General features: G+C 42.5%; 1 protein-coding gene across 1 annotated transcript in view; it reads left to right on the top strand.

Moving 5' to 3' along the window:
• KCNH5 (potassium voltage-gated channel subfamily H member 5) overlaps positions 1 to 15,790 on the top strand; it is a 158,049-nt gene extending 142,259 nt beyond the window's left edge. The window contains exon 11 of the mRNA XM_034062113.1: positions 14,843 to 15,790. Within this exon, the coding sequence (XP_033918004.1) occupies positions 14,843 to 15,790 (948 nt within the window). The remainder of the gene's footprint in view (positions 1 to 14,842) is intronic.
• The last annotated feature ends 4,888 nt before the right edge of the window (positions 15,791 to 20,678 follow it).

The following is a 20,678-nucleotide window of genomic DNA, read 5'->3' as shown; positions in this document are numbered from 1 at the left end:
TGATATAGTAATATGTAAGGAAAAAAAACCCCACAACATAATGATTCCAGTTAATTTAAATTTCCACTTAAAGTGGAGATCAGAGACTAGTTCGTTTGGGAACAATTTGCAATTCTTTTGCTGATGTATTACTTTGTAAATGCGGTCTCTCTTAAACTTTTATTGAGACCATTTGATCTTCAGGCAGAAACATGTAAGAGGCAAAAGTATTGAGAGCAAAACATAAATTCTGCAAATCCTCTGTGCCCATATTTTATGTGGCTTTGTGCTTAGGATATGCAGGAATACTGTATCTGTGACAAGTAGGACCAGCCAGAAGCCAAAAGTGAAGACTTTGACTTTTTTTTTTTTTAAATAAAAACAAGACCACCTGAAAATTTTCACTAGAGATAGTGCTGCCCACCTCCCCTCCTCTGTTTCAACACAAACCTGGATGACAGACAAGTTTTCCTGGACTGGATTTAATTTCAGGATTAACTGCAATTGCAGGTGAACCCTTCCAACTATTTCAAATCCAGAACTATATTTCCCAGACAGGACATTAGTGAAAATAAAGTGCATTATTAATAATTCTATTTTACTTTAATAAATTTCTTTATATTTGTGCTTATTCTTTTTTTAATATAGTTTTTCCTATTATGGGGGCTCTGAGCTAGAAACCTTTGTTCCATCCTCCTTGCTCATCCACTGAGCAGCTCAGTGACCCTGGGCAAGTGATATATGACCTTTCTGTGGCCTGGTTGTAGCATCTGTCAAAAGAGGCAGACACATGAATCCTACCTTTTCCAATACATAGCATCATAGAATTAACTAAATTGTAAAAGCCCTTTAAGTTCATCAAGTCCAATCATTACCGTAGGACTGCCAAGACCACCAATAAAACGTATCACTGAGGGCCTTATCTACACCATTTTTGAACACTTACAGGGATGGTGATTCCACCACTTTCCTGGTAAGCCTGTTCCAATACCTGATCACCTTCTCTGTGAAGAAATTTTTCCTAATATCCAATCTACTGAAGAAAGGTCTTCTTCCCTGTTGGTTTGATTTTCAGCACATAGGGACCACCTGCTTCTGTGCCTTAAGGATTTCATTCTTGAAGATTGTCCAGCCTTCCTGGACCCCTTTGTCCTTCACTAATGTCTCCCAAGGAATTCTGCAACCATCATCCTGAACAGGCCAAAGTCAGCTCTTCAGAAATCTAAGGTGAAAGCTTTGCTGACCTTCTTCCTGACTTCTTCAAAGATTGAAAATTCAATCATTTCGTGATTGCTTTGCCCAAGAAAGGCTCCAACCATCATATCATCCACCACTCCTTCTCTGTGAACAGCAAAACTAGCCGGGCATCTCTCCTAGTTAGGTCCCTCACTATCTGGGTAAGGAAGCTAGCTTTCACACACTCCATGAATCTCCTGGATTGTTTCTTCTCTGCTGTATTGTACTACCAGCAGACATCTGGTAGGTTAAAGTCCCCCATGAGAACAAGGGCAAGTAATTATGAAACGTCTCCCAGTCATCTGAAGAACACTTCATCTGTAATTTCATCCTGGCTAGATGGTCTAGAACAGGCTCCTACCAGGATATTTGCTTAGTTGGCCTTCCCTCTGACCTTCACCCGCAAACATTCAGCCTTCTTACTCACATCATTGATTTCAGGGTAGTTGATGCACTCCCATACAACACAACCCCACCACCTTTTTCCTTGCGTATCCCTTCTGAAGAGCCTGTAGCCATCCATTGCCACACCAATCATGCGAATCATTCCACCACATTTCTGTGATGGTGATTATGTCATGATTTTCCTGCTGCACAATGGCTTCCAGCTTCTCCTGTTTGTTGCCCATGCTGTGGGCATTGGCATTTAAGCTGCCTTGTGGATCTGGACTCCAACAGCAGCATGTTACCCTATAGGTCATTTCTAGTGAGTCCCTTCCCTCTTTAAACCTAGTTTAAAACCCTCTCTATAGGCCCTGCTAGCTCTTGGACTAGAATCCTTTTCCCCCTTTTGGACAGGAGTACCCCATCTGCTGCCAGCAGACCTGGTACCATGTAGACTGACCCATGCTCAAAACCCCAAAATTCTGAGCAGCCACAGAGCCAGGAATTAATTAGTGAGATTTTTCTGATGTAACCATTGTCACTGATTGTGACTGGCAGGAAGGAAAAGAACACTGCTTGGGCTCCCAAACCCTGAGCTAGGCACCCCAAGGTCCTGAAGTCCTTCTTGAGTCCCCTCAGTCTTCTTGAAGAGATTTCCTCCTTGCCCACCTGGAAGACTAATAAAGAAAAGGGAAAGAAGAATGATAGATTCTGTTTCGAGTTAAATCAGGCTGAAAAGCAGCTAGAGAAGTCTTTTGGCATATTTCACCATCCCAGAATGCATCATTTCTGCAGACTGTCCCAAGTTTAAACTGCCCTGCTGTCATCTGGAGGCTTTGAACTTATTTATGCTGAAAAGCATGCCACTCATAGGAGATACTGCACTGGGCAAAGCAAAGGTTGCATTCTTTGATGATTTTAAATTTTTTAATGATCTGTAATAAAATGCACAGAGTGAAACTCATCTGTACCACAGCAAAGCTGGAATCAATTGACCCTGCGGCTTACTGACATTTCATTAAGCCAGTGCCAATAGCAGATATTGACCCAATGGCCAGTACAAGTTCGCAACAACCAAGCCTGTGTGATCTAATTGGAAACTGTCCTGCTGAAGAGTCATTGTATTACAGAGAGCACACCACCCCACAGCTAGAGTATGAGGCAATGGGAAGCTCCCTTCAGCTCTTGGGCCCTAGGGTACCTCATGTTGATGTGCTGGCAGCATTGGTGGTGGCAACATGGTCTCAGTGTACCACTTGGTATGTGTTACCACCTATTTACATCTATGTGGATTTCTAAAATGGGGTGGTTTTGTTGCAGTGGTTGGAGGCCCTCTTTGCTAGGGTTCTCCACATACCGTCAGTCTCACATATGTACTTGCCAAAATCCCCTCAGGGATAAGTGTTGGGACTGGTCTTGTTCAACATCTTTGTCTGTGACATGGACAGTGGGATTGAGTGCACCCCCAGCAAGTTTGCTGATGACACCAAGCTGTATAGTTCAGTTGATAATGCTGGAGGGAAGGAATGCCATCCAGAGGGAGCTTGACATGCTCGTGAAGTGGCCTGATGCCAACCTCATGAAGTTTAACCATGCCAAGTGCAAGGTCCTACACCTGGGTTAGAGCAATCCCAGGCACAACTACAGGTTGGGCAGAGAAGAGATTCAGAGCAGCCCTGCAGAGAAGGACTTGGGGGTGCTGGTTGATGAGAAAATTATCATGAGCCAGCTTCAGTGTGCACTCACAGCCCAGAAAGCCAACAGTATCCTGGGCTGCATCAAAAGAAGCGTGACCAGCAGGTTGAAGGAGGTGATTCTGCCCCTCTACTCTGCTCTCGCGAGACCTCACCTGGTGTATTGTGTGCAGTTCTGGTGTTCTCAACATAAAAAGGACATGGAACTGTTGGAACAAGTCCAGATGAGGGCCACGAGGATGATCAAGGGGCTGGAGCATCTCCTACATGAAGATAGTCTGAGAAATTTGGAACTGTTCATCCTGGAGAAGAGAAGGCTGCGTGGAGACCTCATAGCAGCCTTCCAGTATCTGAAGGGGGCCTATGAGGATGCTGGTGAGGGACTATTCATTAGGGACTGTAGTGATAGGACAAGGGGTAACGGGTTGAAACTTAAACAGGGGATGTTTAGGTTCAATATAAGGAAGAAGTTCTTTACTGTGATGGTGGTGAGGCACTGGAATGGGTTGCCCAGGGAAGCTGTGAATGCTCCATCCCTGGACAGAGCCTTGGGTGACATGGTTTAGTGTGAGGTGTCCCTGGCCATGGCAGGGGGGTTGGAACTAGATAATCTTGAGGTCCTTTCCAACCCTAACTATTCTATGATTCTATCCAATGAAAGATCTTGGATCTGTTGAGCTTGGGTTTTTAGCCTTCTGCAGGGCTTCTCTTTTCCAGTGTCTGGAAATCTACCATGGTCTCTGTAGGTACTTCAGTTTCCCTTCTTGCAAGAGCTCTGTGCTATACAGAGCAAGAAACATCTGTAAGATGAAGGAAAGAAAGACCAGTGAGAGTGTTAGAAATCTGCTCTTTGCCTTAGTGCCACGCAAAGAAGTATGAGAAATATGCCAGCCCTTTGCTCCCTCTAATAACTTCATCTGTAAGGAAGAAAAGACGAAGTGTAGATGAATACATGATGATCTTCCTCAGGAGTACCTCTGCAAGAAGGAGAGATTGGTAGAAGGAGGCAGGCAGTGGGAGGAACTTTTTCTTTTGCTCACCTACCAAATGACTAACCCAGACTAGACTTGTTTACATGGGAGAGCTGTTATGGAGTAAAGGAATGTGTGAGTTTAAATCCCAAAGTGGACATACAACCAGTGAGAGGGACAAAGGGTCCCAATAAGACACTGCTCTGTAATAGGCTGCAACAGTTCCCATTGCTCTCTGCTCAGTTCCCCATTGCTTAGCCATCTCTGTATTGTGTACAGAAAACAAATTAGGTCTCGATTCAAGAACATATTTCAGCTCCTGGGTCCAATTTAGTCTTTGTATTGAGTCCAGTGTAGGATTTAGGGTCCTGAAGAGGATTTTGTTTCCATCAACCCTAAATCTAGGTTTCATTTCCCCCAGTTACAACAGAAGCCACGTGGGAAGGATTGTATCTCTTTGGATCATGGTCAAGGTCACACAGACTAATACTCTTCTCTGCAATGGACTGACCCTAAATTTGGCTGACAAGCAACAGACCCCTTTCAACCCAAGGCTGAAAAATACCTTGAATTCATAAATGAAGTAGCCTTTCTGGTTTATTGTTTTAAATAATTTTGTGTGTGGCAAGTGTGTTTTGCTGTCTTTGATAGTATTGGAGAAATACTATACTGAATCTGGCCATTCTGCATGGTAAGACACATAGTAAAGCATCTGCTATTTTGTAAAGCAACATAAAAAGAAAATCATGAAGGCAAAGCAGCAAAAGAAGTGATAAATTTCAATTCCAGAATCTTGTTTAGAAACCATGGCAAACCTCCCCACTTCCAAAGATGCACAGTGTCCTCTTTCAGTATCCGTTTCCAAGAAAAAACATAGAAACACAGAGCCCAACAGGCATCTAACAGCTAAGCTGGCAGCAGCAGAAAATCCATGCATTGTTTTCCCTTGAGGTACAAAAAGAAGGAGGCATCTGTAAGTGCTGAATGTATGGGGAGGAGGCACTCAGGTCTGTGCAACTGGAAGAACAGAAGAGCTCCTGAGTCAGGAGACTGAGCAGCTCTCAAAAATTGCTCTTGTGATTGGTGTAAATGTGCACACTTGTGCAAATAGAGTAAGAGGCTTTGGCATTTCTTTGAAAAACCTGACTCCTTAGCTCAGCACATGGTTAGTTAAACACGTAATCACAACATTTGAGAAATCAGTGCCTATTAATCAAGTTGAGCTCTTTGATCCTTTCTTGAAAGGTAGGTGCCAATGCTACCCTTAATCAAGGTTTCACTGATGTATTAGAGCACCAGGAAAGGACTTTGTGTAGCATTTTACATCCCTTGTGCATTGCCCTAGAGGTGCAGCAGTGCCTTAGGCCTTTAATCTTGAGTTGAAATCCTGAGAACACCTATTTTCTTTATGGCTGCTTTTTTAATAAACTTTCTTGATTTAGCAACAGGACAAACCAGTGTCCTCTCTCTGCTATCAGCAATGGATCCTAGTCCCTTGGTCGTAGTTAACAACGATAGAGAGATTTCCTAATTGGGGAAATTAGGGCAGTGTTATCCTGTCTTTCACAGGGAGAGATGGAGACATAAAGACACAGTGTGATTTGCACTTGGCCAAAGGTCAGGCCAGCAGAATAATTCATCCTCCTGAATCCCAGTCTTTTGCTGGTTTGGGCCATGATGCTCTTGGGATGTGACAAATGTGACTTGGATCTCTGCCAGCTTCCCTTCTCTTGCTTCTTCAGACATGTTTTAAACTAAATCAGCATGCCTTCAGATCCACACCAAGTATGAAGTAGATGCGGCAAACTTTCAACCACTCCCTTCTTTATATGCATGCTTGTTCGCAAATGCAAATCAGCCTAATTGAATGTCAGCATGCACAGATGTCTCCCTGCAAGAGTAGTTGAGTTCTGTGCAAATTGATTGCAAACACAAAATGGAACCAGTTTAAAATCTGACTTACAGTAACCGATTTCTAAAACACAGAGCAGGCATAACAAGGTGATGGAAGTTCTGGGCTCTGTGAAATCAGTTACTGATTGTTGTTGGGTTCTTCTGAAGGGTCTCTCCTTTTCTATATGCCCCCCTTTTTCTTTAGATGAGCAATATGGGGAACACAGATCTTTATTAAATAATGATGAAATAATTGCAAATAAAATGCCATTAAGTCTCCCTTAAAAGGGCTTTTTCAACATCATTAATTTAATTCTCCTTTCCTTGAAATGACTTTGTTACTTGGATTGGAAATCTTCACATAGCTTACAAGTCAATTCTGTAATTGCTTAGGAGGAAACTACATGAATAAAGTTTCTCCAAAGCAAAATTAAAATGTGCTTGGTAGCAAGCTTTTGCGATTGTATGCTACTGTGTCTGTGAAGACAGGATCAATGGAAATTTGCAGTAAGGCTGTTATTTACCATTTCTTTCAAGAAGTTAGCAGACTAACCTACAAAAATCTTCTTTTTCTCCAAAATCCAGCATGAAAGACTGTTTAGTGAAACATTCGTATCCTAGAGATGAACTAATTGCTCAGCAGTCATTTTCACTGTACAGCCAAGGACAATGATTCCTTTCTCACACACAGATGGAGCAATGGTTTAACACATAACGATTCCTGGGACAGGAGGATTAAAGAGAATTTACTGGAGAGCAATTAAAGCAGTTGTTAGAACAATTTGTTTTTGAAGCTGAATTTCACATCAAAGGAAGTCTATCTGAGGAGTGTACAGAGCAGAAGAACAATAAAGCCGTCGTTTCAGGTCATCTATTGTGCATTCTTAGTTCAGACTAATAAAGTGAGCTAAGAGGATGTGGAAATTTACAAGAGTATATTAGGTGAAGCAGCCTAAATGCAGTTTGCATTTGGAAAGAGGCACCTTGGCTTCAGGATTTTTGTGCTTTCAGCTCATTTCTATTTCTGCCAGGTTTCTTGTCACTGCTATATTGGGTAGAGGGTTTCTGACCATGCTTCTTGGTTGTAGAGACTCCTGCCAGTGCCAGACACTGCGATCGGAGCCTGCTGTTGGGCATGAGCTGTACCGAAAAGCTGTTAACAGAAGCTGGGTCAGAACCAGTGCTCCTTGCTGGCCCTTTGCTGGTGTTTGCTGCTCTTGTTGGCTTGGTCTTCCCATCCTAGCTGTCTGCTCCTACCTCCTTGCCATGCCCTGACCTAGGAGGAGGCATTCCTCCAAACTCCATTGGGGTTAAGAGCTGGAACTGCATCTTTGTGAGGGATGCTGCCATCACCCTTTCTGGTTTGGAAGGGCAGTAAACCTGAAATGAAACAGGTTTTCAAGCCAGGGAACCAAGTCCAGACACAATGAATCCATCCACAATGTGTGGCAGCAGCTTCTTATATCCATCCATCCTAAAGGAAGGTTTTCATTAACGCCAGCTGTTCGAGTTTCTCTAGCTCACCATGATACTAACAGGCTGGACTTTCAGATGAAAGGCAAATACAGATGTCCCATGGCCCTTCACTGAACTGCATTTCACAGCTCTTCTAGCCCAGGCACCAGGGCTTCATTTTTGCTTAATTGCACACAGAAAGGCTTGTATGAGGCTATTTCTTCATTTATTAATTTCTGTCCAGTCTTCCAATAGTTTATCATTGTAAATATGAGCACATTCATGCAAAAAAAAATTTAATGTAAATAAAAAGGAAGATTTGTTAATGTCTTAGTTATTAAAAAAAGCTGAAAAAAGAGATTTAAAAACATTTTAACATCAAGTATTAATAGTGAATCACATTCTCTGTGATCTGTCTAGAATTAGAAAACACTTCGGCTTTGGAGCAAGACTGTTTATTAAAGATTACACGTGAGAAATTGGGCTTGACTGGCCTAGTTTTCAGAATATTGGAAAAGAGGGTCCCAGATATGCCCTGCTTTGGTAGCTGAAGGCTCCTAGAGAGGACTAGTCCTTAAGGACTGAGGGATGAAGTACCCTAGACTTACCTGAGCACATCAAAGCAGTGGCCTAGAAAGGGTTTGCTGGTGTTGACAGTCCTTAGCAATGCACAGTGCCAGCAGTGGGTTAGATCTGAGTGGGATCTGTCTTCAGTATCTGTGACTAGGCTGAGATTTGCAGTGGAGAAGGATGGTTGTACAGGAGGAGCCAAAGCCATCCCAGGTGGGCTCAAATTTCCTAGGAGCTATGGGGAAATCATCTCAGTTCCCCACCAGTTGCTGGAGGCTTTTCCCCAGAAGCATGGTGGGAACAGGGGGGCTTTGCCTTTCCTATTAGTGGTTGATCTGATTGCTTTGTGCAGGCAAAAATGTCTGTTTTTTCACAAGCTCTCACTTGGACCCACCATCCTGGCATGGTCTTCTGTGCAGTTGTCATTTGTCCTCCTGCTGCAGCTTTTAAAATAACAGTGTTTATCTGGAAGGACTGGCTGGTCTCTGAGGCTGGGTGGGAAATGCATCCCAGCTGGGAACTGGCAATACCCCAGCATGTTGGGGCGATAAAAATAGCATCAGTTGAAGGGTGTAGTACACACACATACATACACACACAGAGAAAAGCTTTATAGGAAGGCTTCATACACAATTTGCACCAAATCCTGACATTTGAACTGCTGTAGTCAGGGGTTTGGATGCTTCTTACCCACCATCATGTGGAGGATGATCCTTACCCACCATCATGTGGAGGAGGATCCAAGCAACATGTACAAAGCTCCCTGTGTAGACACAGGAGACAAACAGGCATTTCAGGATACAGCTTGTCCAACTCGTTTTAACATCTAGCTGCAGGAAAAATGACTCACACCCTCCAAGTGCCTTTACCTCTCTTGAATGTGCAGGTGTCCTGGAGGATTAATTTAGATGCAGACACAGGCTTTGCAGGTGAACTCTCTTCTGGGTGTCTGTGCTCTCGAAATTGGATGTATTTTGTAGATAGTTCTTGAAAGCAGGAAAATAGCACACCTGCCTGAACACTGCATGGGTTGGGTTATCCCGTGTCTAAATCCTGAATCTGACACAAATTCACCTCCCTCATTAGCATAAGAAAAACGACAATTACTTTTCTACAATGCACTCTGAGAGGTGAAAATCAATAGTATTTTTTGCAGATGTCTTTACAAAAGTTTGCTCTGTATTGTAGGACCCGAGCATGCGTTAAGATTTCCTTATTATTTTCAGTTGGATTTGTTGGGGAATCTTTAGCACTGTTTCTGAATAGAATGAGGTATATGTGATTATATTATTTGTCTGATATTGTTTGTATCATCACAACCTTTAAATTCAATTTGCCAGATTTAGCTAAGCTTGTGGGAAGGATTTGCCTTGAATCATTTCAGGCCAATAAGGCAATTGAAGACAGCTGTCATATTTCCAAAAAAAGGACCTATATAGAAGGACCTATATATTGAGGTACCTTCTAGGATGTTCTTGTATTAAATGGGAACAAAAACACAGGGATCTGGGCAAGCACATTGGATTGAGAGTAACCAGAAGGGAGATGGAGCTTCTACTAAGACATTAATACAGGCAAGATAGTTACCCCTGGAACAAATTTTTGAGAGGTGATCAACATCACATCTGCCTATCCTGTGCAATGAGTGTGACCTGTTGGTTACTGATTGTGGCCCCAATCCAGCATTATGACAGGGCTTTTCCTTGTGCTCCACATAGATGTCTGTATGTGTGGGGACTAAAATGTTGTGTTTGCTTTCTGTTCCAGTTTTTGGTGCCGCAGAAACACCTAATAATCTGAGCCAGACTAGTTCTGCCAGGACAGGCCAGTTCTGCAGGGCTCCATTATCCTCAGACCATCAGCTACATTTGTAGGATGCCACAGCTTGGGCACCCAGAGTTTATTAGTCACCATGAAAATCTTTATGTTGATGGCCTTGTGCAGCTTTCCCTCTCTCTTGCTCAGTGCACACCTGCTCTATTCATCACCATGACAACTGTGTGCCCTTTCAGTATACGTTTTGTTATTAATTTCTGTGAATGTCTGTGGTGAGGGACAGGTGTGTATTGAACACCATTAACAACATGGGTTGTTCTAACAAATGGGACAGGATGATCTCTAAGCAAACATTTGCCACTTTTATGAATTTACTGTAATTCTTCAAGACTTCTGCCAGTTCTTTAATCCATTAACATATATTCCTTGGAGTCTCTTATTAAAAGAACTTTGTGAAGGGAGTAATGTCATGGAGGGATGATTTTCACATACTGATACAAAAAAAGAGAACAGACAAGGGGTGCATTTCAAAGTGTCTGGAAAGGCCACAGCTTTGCTGATTACTTCTGTAGGAGATGGGAGAACTTTCGTGTGTTTCAGCCTTGAACTGGCTTCCTGACCTCTCATTGCTGCTGCTCTCTTCTGCACCTGGCTTTGGGTTTGCCTATACAAGCTGACACCTCACAGAAGCTGCTATAGCAGTAATGTACCCATTGTGTGTACTTCTGGTAAGGTCCCTCTTTGGAAGTAGTGGTGGGCTGAGTTCACACTTGTGGCAAGTTACTTCAGGGTACAGAGAGTAGGGAAAAGAGGTTGGGGTTAAGATCAAACAGAGAATCTCAAGCTGCTGCTGTCTCCTCTGTATCTGCCTTGTAGACAACCCAAATACTTCAGTTCCCAGGGCTGGCCATCAGTTAACTTCTGCTTAACTTTCACCAGCTCAATAATTAACATCACCTGCATTCTTCTTCCTTCCCAAAATAAATGCATTAAAAGCAAGAAAACAGGAACCTGGCCTCACGAGACAGAATTTGTGTCATATGAGGTAGTCTTTCTCAATCCCATCTGTAAAGGAAATCACAGAATCTCCATCACATTAATGAATTTAGCACTTGCCATGAGACCAGGGTATGGCTCTTTACCCCTTGAGATGTGCTGTACACAGTTAGTTCAATTTCTTCTTATTAACTCCTCTGGAGTTTGTCTATTCCTGGGATATACGTTTAGACAGGCCTGTGTGTAGCCTCTCTGAAAAGGGTCAGGGACAACTGAAATAGCTCATCTAAAATAAACTGCTCCTAATTTGCTGAGGAATGTTAGATTGTATGAGGTGTATTTCTGTTCTTATTTATAGAGAAAAAATAGCCAGTAATAGTTATTAGAGATTAATAGAATTAAGTCTCCATGTAAACACATTTAATCCTATTCTGTTTTAGGTTAAACCACTGTGGAAGTGGATTAAATTCAACTAGATGAAAAAATCCTAATATGGAAAAATTTGGTAGTGGAAAACAACTATTACTGCTACAATTCACATCTTTTTTTTTCTTTTTCTTTTTTGTTTTCCCCAGTTCTTTATCTGTATTCCCTTGATTGAGGTGGGTGGGGACAGTCTCCATGGGATGACACAGGGATGAAATTGTTTATTCATGATGACAGAGTAGTTCAGTGGGTGAATGAGGATCAAGACCCCAGTCTCCAAAGTGCCGTAATCTCACAGTGTCAGCTGGGATATGAGGGTCCGCTTGGTTATGCATTTCAGACTGAAAACCAAGATATATACAGCTGTGAACCCATTCATGTTACATGAGAAAGCCAAGGAAAGCATAGGCACAGGCATGTGCATCAACCCACCTTTGTTCTCTTGGAAATACAGCTCCACCAGTGCAGATCAGTCCTGAATTCTTGACACCCAGCTTTCTTAGTTCCTGGACATTTTCCATGCCGATTCAGAGTGTAGCAAGCTTGCTTCTTCAAAGGAGCTGCCCACAGTCATTCCAGGATGTGACACTTTCTCACCCAAGCAGAGAAAAAGGAAAGGATAGATTGAAGAGCTCTGCCAGACTCCTGCCTGCATCCTACAAGAAACTGAAGGAATATCTTCTCCTGTGGAGGTGACACGAGGACTGTGGGAGTGTTTCTTCTCCACTGCATGTCTATGAAGAGGGGAGAAAGCCTGTGACTGAGAGGTTCCTGTGACCTTGGTCTCACTCGGCTGGAGAAGATTTGCACTGTGGATCTGATGCCATTTGTCACCTCAACTGCCTGTCCCTGCAGCAGGGGCTTGTTCAGCCCTCCCCAGAGCATTTGCACCATGCTGAGGCATGGCAGTGCTTGAGTTCAGACTCCTGTGCCACTAGGCTTTGCTCATCTGAGTCACCTCTGGCCAAGTGGTTCTGGGGCAAAAAACCCACAGTGATTTCCAGGCTTCCAGAAGAGCCCACTTCAGGAGTATGAGGCACAGGCAGTGTCAAGTTAGTGAAGTCCTGGCTTTTCTTCTGCAGAAAGCAGTAGCAGCCATGATGGGTAATTGTATTCCATGCAGAGAGATAACCTTTGGCTGGAGGTGTTTTGAACTGAGAGGAGAAAAAGGAGAAAAGAAAGAACAGGAATAGGCTGGGGGAAAAAAAAGGGAGGTATGGGTAGTGTTTCGTGAAGTGCAAGTTTTTGGAGAGGAATCAAAAACTGGTGCTATTTTGGTTTTGGGGGTTGGTTTTTGTTTTGTTTTGGGTTTTTTTTTGTCAGTCTGGTCTTTATAAACAGCTGGCAGGACAAGAAGATCTCAAAGTCCCTCTTACAACCACACATTCTGTGCTGCAGTGGTCACAGGAGTACTGCCAGGCTGCGGGCAGCTGCCAGCCTTGCAGCATCCCCAACTGCCTCTCCCCATCACTTGCCAGGCACAAGCTAGATGTGGAGAGGAGGGTGCTCAAGCTGTGAAACAGGATCATAACCAGAGAGCAGGGAAACATGGAGTCAGGGATGTTTCTCCCACCCCAGACATTTTCAAGGATCTAGTCATTCTGGCCTGGCACAACACGGGGCAAAGCAGCACAGTTGGACAGGGAAAGCAGCAGAGGAACCAGCCATCTTCTCTGAGACACAGCTTTGGGACACATCCATGTACCTGATTGCTTTTGGTTTTGCATCATCTGCCAGAGGTGCCACACTGCCCTCCAGGGAAAGAAAGGCACAGACCAAACAACACAACTCACTTTCCAAATCTTCATTTAGACAACTTGGCTTCAATTAAATGCATTTACTTAATTTTGCATCAATGGCAACTTCTCTTGCATTTATTTGCTGTCCCCAGTGGGTTGTCTGAGGGAAAGAATTGCTCCATGAGGGTAGGTGCTAATGAAGGGGAGCTTCCAAATGAGTGTATGTGTTGCTGCATCTAGGTCAGAGGAGTCAGATGAAAGTATCTGCCATGTTTCTGTCTCATTGGTTTTGGTTTTTTTTTAATCTGGGCTTCTAATAAACATGTTAACTTTCCAAATTATTATAAGCAGCTGCATCTATAAACAGTACACAAGGATATATTTACTGCATTTGAAAGCTCTCTAATGAAGCTTTGAAGTCCAGCTCATCCCAGATTCCTGCAGAGAAGGAGCTGTAGCCATCCTGGCACTCCTTTGCCAACTTCTGAAGATCTGAGTCTTGAAAGAAATTATTCCTTTGCAAATATGGACAGGTGTGAGAGGCCTTTTTATAAGAAGTAAATATATACTGAAATATGGATACTCAAGTGGATACTTCAGAATCTACAGCTGACAGTTACAGTTTTGTTTGTGTATTGCAGGGGCTTTCTTTTCTTACCAACACTGTCCCTACACAGACCATATTTGCATTTGCATGTGCTACTTTTCATTTTAGCTTCCTCACATAGAAGCCAAGAGTTTCCCTATCCTGCCTCAGTCCCACATTCAAGAAAACTGGATAAACAATAGCAACAAAAACAAACAACCCCCCCCCCCCCCAAAACAAACCAACCAACCAACCAACCAAAAAATCATGTAAGTAATGTGCATAAAATCATCAGAAAAGTTATTATTCTCTGGACCTTTCTACAGCTTGAGGCTCACATTCCTTTTTCTATAGAGGCCCGAGAGATGCTGCAAGGTGAAATAATAGCAGTATTAAATGTCATAGTGTCTCAAAACAGTGGTTATTGCTGGGTTTTGAAATCACACGTCCTTGCTATGGTTCTTCTTCATGGTGCTTCCAGTACACCCACACATATTAGACATACAAACACTCCAGGAAATGCTTGTGTTGCTATATGAAGCCACTCAGCATGGCACACAAGGAACCTAATTGCACCCTCCAGCCACCCCTAGAAAACTAGTGATAAGTAAAGCTAAAAAGTATTGAGCACATTTGAATTTTCCAGTCTCTGGAAGGGTATGTATGTTGATTAAACTTACAGCTGTGTAGTTTCCCCTGAATTGCTGTTTCCTTTTGATCTGTACTAAAGATAGTGATGGAATGGGTATGAATGAGTAATAGGTAGGTAGCTATCATGTTATTTAGGTTCTTGCTTGTTTGCTTTCTTCATTTTATTCAGTTTCTTTCCTTCTCTTGGTGTCAGAATATTTTTAGTTCTTCAAGGCTCTATCTTCTGCATCAAAAATAAAGCTGAAACCTACTTTTAATCTGCACTTTTAAGAAAGTATGTGTATATATATATGTAACCTATCTATGCAGTGGCATATATCTGAGGTTACTATGTCTTGATCAGCCTCATTTGAATCCACTAGAAGAACTGAAGATAGAAAGGAAGGAGAAATGGCTCTTATCTCAGTACTGTTTCCCTATGTCCCAATGCTTGCCCTATGCAATGTCCTTTGGGTACTGACTCTGTTATGGATTTATTCCCCGTAGATCATCTTCCGGAAGATCAGTGATGTCAAGAAAGAAGAAGAGGAGCGCCTGCGCCAGAAGAATGAGGTGACACTGAGCATCCCTGTGGATCACCCTGTCCGGAAACTCTTCCAGAAATTCAAACAGCAAAAGGAAATGCGTAATCAAGGCTCAACCCACATCGATCCAGAAAGGAACCAACTTCAGGTGGAAAGCCGGAGTGTGCAGAATGGGGCCTCTATCACAGGCACCAATGTGGTTACTGTGTCTCAGATCACCCCCATCCAGACGTCCCTGGCTTATGTGAAAACCAGCGAGGCCGTGAAGCAGAACAACAGGGATGCAATGGAGCTCAAACCAAATGGAAATGGAGACCAAAAATGTCTCAAAGTAAACAGTCCCATGCGGATGAAAAATGGGAATGGGAAAGGGTGGCTTCGATTGAAGAACACAATGGGGACCCATGAGGAGAAGAAGGAGGACTGGAACAACGTCACAAAGGCTGAGTCCATGGGGTTGCTGTCCGAGGACCCCAAGTCCACTGACTCAGAGAACGGTGTAAATAAAAACCCACTGAGGAAAACAGACTCTTGTGACAGTGGAATAACAAAAAGTGACCTTCGCTTGGATAAAGCTGGTGAGACTCGCAGCCCCCTGGAGCACAGCCCCATCCAGGCTGATGCTAGGTATCCTTTCTACCCTATTCCTGAGCAGGCCTTACAAACCACATTGCAGGAAGTCAAGCATGAACTCAAAGAAGATATCCAGCTGCTAAGCAGTAGGATGACTGCCCTTGAGAAGCAGGTGGCAGAGATTTTAAAAATATTGTCTGAAAAGAACGTACCCCAGATCTCTTCCCCCACGTCTCATTTATCACCCCAGCACCCCCTCCAGATACCCCGTCAGGATATTTTTAGTGTTTCAAAGCCTGCCTCACCTGAATCAGAAAAAGATGAAATCCACTTTTAGCATATACCTATGTGTATATATGTATACAGTATATATGCAGAGGTGTATATATACCTTTATACATATATATGTGTGTGTGTATACAGTAAATATATATACATATATATTTTCACTTGCATCCAATATGACTTGAACACACCAAGGATTTTGATATGTAAATATTGCATGTCCAGCTGGATTCTGGCCTGCCAAAGAAACAATTATTAACATAGATATTGCTTGTATAATATGCAGTTGACTGCATGCACACTTTACATTTATTTATAATCTCTATTATGTAATAAAAGAATGACTTTTGTGTTACAAAGGCAATGTACTATTTAAAGAATCAGGGTCTAACCTGCCAATATTGCCATGACAGTTTTGATCTCAGGCTAGGTGAATTGAGCTTTTATTTCCTCACTGTACTTTCTACCGAGTTAAACAGTAGATTAACATGATGTGGAGGAACTCCAATTAGTTGAGACTCCAATTAGTATTGTTTTCTGTATCATTCCATTGCAATATACTGTATAGTTGGTGATAAATTCCCCTACTCCTTCTAAAAGGGAGGGCTTAGCTCAGTGGCCAAGGAAGGTCACCATGTCTGGTGCTGGGGGGATCATTGAAATTTATTTGTGTGGGTATTGTGCATGCACAGCCTTTTATTTCAAGTATCTGCTTGCTCTTTAAACATTGTAAGTAGAAACAATAATGATGATTTATGTAACAAAATGAAACCAACAGAAACTCTCTCAGCTGCACTCCCTGAGTGTTTGGAGGTAACTTTCTTGGAAGCCTCCTTTTACTCATGCCATTTTTACTGAACTGTTAGAGTAAAATTACACAGATTCTCTTTGCAGCACTCAGTGATGGTGTCGGGTTCTGTCAGTATCTTCATTAGGATGTCCCATTTTTGTAGGGTTGAGCTTGCTCTCCTGCTGTCCCCCCCATTGCCCCTGCAGAAAGATTTTGCACAAGGTCTGAACAAGGGACAGAACAATTTTAGTCCAGCTCCTCAGCAGCTGTGTGAGCAGGTTTGAAAGTCTGAAGTTGAAAGGCTGCTGTTAATCCCCCTCCACTCTCTTTTTACTGAGGACTTTCATCAGTCTGCAAACTGCCTTTGAGGACAAGAGAAAATAACTGGTCAAGATGAAATTCACTTTAGTCCAAGGCATCGGGGTGAGAACGTTTGGATGGTAGAGTGATGGGTGTGTTGGGAGATGAAGTCCTCCCTATGATGCTGCCCACAGCTCTTGCTTGGACTTGTGGAAGGTTTCTGTGCATGGGGGGGGCACACTTCAAGAGCAGGCCTGCAGTGCCCATGCAGCCAGTTGTCACACGTACTAAGTCTCTTAGGTCTGTCCTCTTAGCTGGCTCTCATCAGCATCTCCCAGTCTTGAACTATGCTCAGACCCTATCTCCACCTTAAGAGGAGGAAACGTTGTCCTCTACACAGCTCTGCTGGTTTCAGAGGGCTGCAGCAGGGCAGGCTCTTGCATTGGATCTTGTTTGTTCTCCTGTTTGGAGCTGACATTTTGGACTCCAGCTGGGTCTGCCCCTGAGTGTGGTGGGGTTTTTTTGCCTCTCTGCACTGGTTTTGAATCCAGATACATGTGATGTAAAGCAGAAATGGCCATCACAGCTTCAGAGATGTTAACCTGTACAGCTTGAGGCCAGCCCAGCAGAGTGCAATGGCTCCTTAAAAGAAGGACTTCCCCTCCACAGTTCAACAGCCTCTTGTATCATGATCCCATGTTTTCAAAAGTGCCTGGACTGAAACATATATATATACCATCAATCACATAAATAAAAGACATGCTTAGAATTAGTAGGCATCCTGACGAGACATCAATACCAGATCCATTACTTAACATTAAGAAACTAAATTAAACTAAATTGCTTCCTGAAAAAAAATAAAAAAAAAAAAGCAAAGCCCCAAACCCACCAAGGCAACAAACAAAACAAACCATCATTTGCAGTAGTGGCAATTAGGAACCTACATCTTAGGGTGAACATACCTTCTGCTGTGAAATCCAAACCCCTAAACCTCCAAAAGTTCATAAGAAAGCTGAAGAAGTCATTGCTTCTGTTGTGTCAATTCATGGAGGCTTTTGGGGAGATGATGGTCTTTCTCATTTGCTGTTTCTTTCTGTCCTGTTTCTGCCCCTTCTTCAATTCTTTTCTTTTGGAAATTAAAAAAAAGGGAATAAAAGGCCACCAAAATGAACGACTCTTCCCAAGTCTAGTGGTTAGGCTGCCTGCTCTTTATAGTTTTCCACAGTTGCAGTTGCCATTGTCAAAACTTTCAACTGTATTTTGCAGCTGCTTTTCTGTCACAAGTGCAGATCTGGAATTCTGCAACCATACAGGTCTGCAAGGACAAACTGTGCTAGCAAAACAGCAGGATATTCAAGGTCCTGCTTCAAATTGTACCCTGGGACTCTGAAAGAATCAGAGGTTTATAGGGTTAGGGAGATAGAGGGTTGCTGCCGGCTGCTGGAGTGTATACTGACGTTGTGGGTACAAATTTAAGTGCCAAGATTTGAAGATTTGAATGTTTTTGCCTGACCACACAGCATCTGCCCAGAGCTGCCTAGTGAATAGCTGAATCACACAGGCTGTCTTGGGGTCAGATTTTGGTAAGGTTCCTTGAATGCATGAATCTGCTGCCATGTGATGCTGTAAAAGGGCCAGCAGGGTAATGGGGGTGACTTATTGGAAAGCTTTGGCCTTAATGGCATTCCTCTGCCTTTGTGAAGGACTTCTTTTCTTCCTCTGTAACTGATATTAATTCTAGATAGAACTGCATGGCATGCAAACGGATCTCTATTTAGGTTTATCTTGCAAGTCAGGTGTAACTTTGTGCCACTTTATGATGAGAGTACATGTAACAAGATTAATCTGACCTTGAAAATTATTTGAGCCTGGAATGTCTATTACAGTTCAAGTGAAACTCGACTGGTTAAAATGAGTAGTGGCTAAAAGCTATAAATAGTGTAAAATACCAAGTTCATGAAACAAATATGGTGTTTTCATCTCCACATCTAATGCTGCTTTGACTCTGATATTCCAGTGTTGTCCATTGCAAGTTCAGTTGAATGAGCTTGTACCTTGCACGAGGCAGTAGCATGATGGATGTCTTGGAAACATAATACATGCAGCCTAAAGAAGAGCCCTGTGTTTTGGGGTGCAGCCAAAGGCCGAATTTGTGGGATTGACTCTGGTGGCTATTGTTCTGGGAATCTGGCTTCCATAATTCTGAAGCATTTTGCCTCCAAAATTTCATGATTGAAGCATTACATGTTGTTTCATGGAGGGCACTGATTCAGCTTTCCCATTCCCTTGCAGTTGTGCATGTCGAGTGTGCTGCCAACTGGTGCATTCCTTTTCTCTTAAAGAAATGAGTCAGAGTCTGTTCAGGCTAGACTGAAAGCAACCACCTATAGTCATTAAGTGCAATAAGGACACTAATCTTTCTCTTCCACCTGGGCCAGTGATCAAGCAGCTATATACCACGTGGAGAGAGCTCTTGGCTGCATGCTTTCCTTTCCTTTAAAAGCTCTATACCTGTACGGGCTTTCCTGCCACATGCTGGTAACAGCATTCTTAGCACTTACCTTGTGCTTTGTGTGTTCAAAGCATTTTACCTACACATAAGTGGATTTTATCTTTCTAGACTTTGGAATAGAAATAAAATGTGTACAGAAAAGTAAACTAGAATACCTTTAATAGCATTTTTTGTGTGATGTTACATATATGAGATAGGACAGCACTTCAGGATGATACCTGCAAAAAAATAATTGTAGTGAAGATTCAGTTCTTCTGAATTTGTATTTGTAAACCTTTTCCCCCCCCCCCTTTCTGTCTTTGCTAGGGGACAGGGGTTAGAGCAGAGCTGACTCTGGAAGTGACAAAGTTAAGCTTTACCCATTTTTCTTTTCCCTGTTCTGCAGAAGTAGCACAACTATAGGGACACAATGGGGCTGGCACTAAAATTTGGGCTTGTTGCTAGATTTGAATTCAGTCTTCATTACATTGGAAGCAACACAGGTGTGAACTGAAGGTTGAATTTGGTAGTCATGTTGGACCTTAAAGTGTATTTTGGAACCCAAGACAGCTTTTGAAAACTGGTAGCTGCAGAAATAACATTGTACTATTTACAAGCCATGAACAGTTGCTCTGGAAGTGATCAAGACAGTTATACAGATGTTATCGTTTGCATGGGTCAGAAAACAGATATTGTATTTCATTAAATCGCTTGGAGATTTTTGGTGGGGGGACGGGACGGGACATCCTGAACTGAAAGAGAAAATAAAAAGCCAAAGGTTTAAAGGGAATTTGGGACTGAGGAAGTAGGAGAATATATTATGATGAGTTGACATTTTTTTACATGAATTTTGAGCATTTAGAAAACCCAGACCTATCTTTTTGGATGTCAGAGTTGGACAGATTATGTACTAAAATAATTTTTTTTTCCTAAGTGAGGTGGCATCAAAGTGATATCTGTTTGGGGTTTTTTTTCTTTTTTTGTAAGTGTTCAAATATCATTTTCCTGCAAAGAAGGGATTTCATAGGTTTTGCTACTTTTGTTTATAAATAAATATTTAAAGGCTTTTTTTTCATTCTTTTTTTTCTACAAGAAGCTCTTGTGATAAGATATATCTTTAGGTCTATATAATCTATAATGCTCTATAGTCTTGCTGCTAACGTGCTTGTTAGAGATGGTATGAGAAGCAGGATTCCTTTGAGGCAAGGCATCTCTCTATGGCAGCCTGGGCTCTGTGACTCTCCCATCCTGAGACAGGAGAGCAGTGATTTCTCATGCAGCCAACAGGGAGGAAAAGTTTGATGTAGCTAGGTTTTTATACCTGGGACTAGTTTTATAAATTTCCCTGTATATTTTTGG

This window comes from Melopsittacus undulatus, chromosome 4 (genome assembly GCF_012275295.1).
Source record: "Melopsittacus undulatus isolate bMelUnd1 chromosome 4, bMelUnd1.mat.Z, whole genome shotgun sequence".
NCBI lineage: Eukaryota > Metazoa > Chordata > Aves > Psittaciformes > Psittaculidae > Melopsittacus > Melopsittacus undulatus.
Note: the sequence above shows the minus strand (reverse complement) of the source record. Positions and strands in the feature narration are given on the sequence as shown.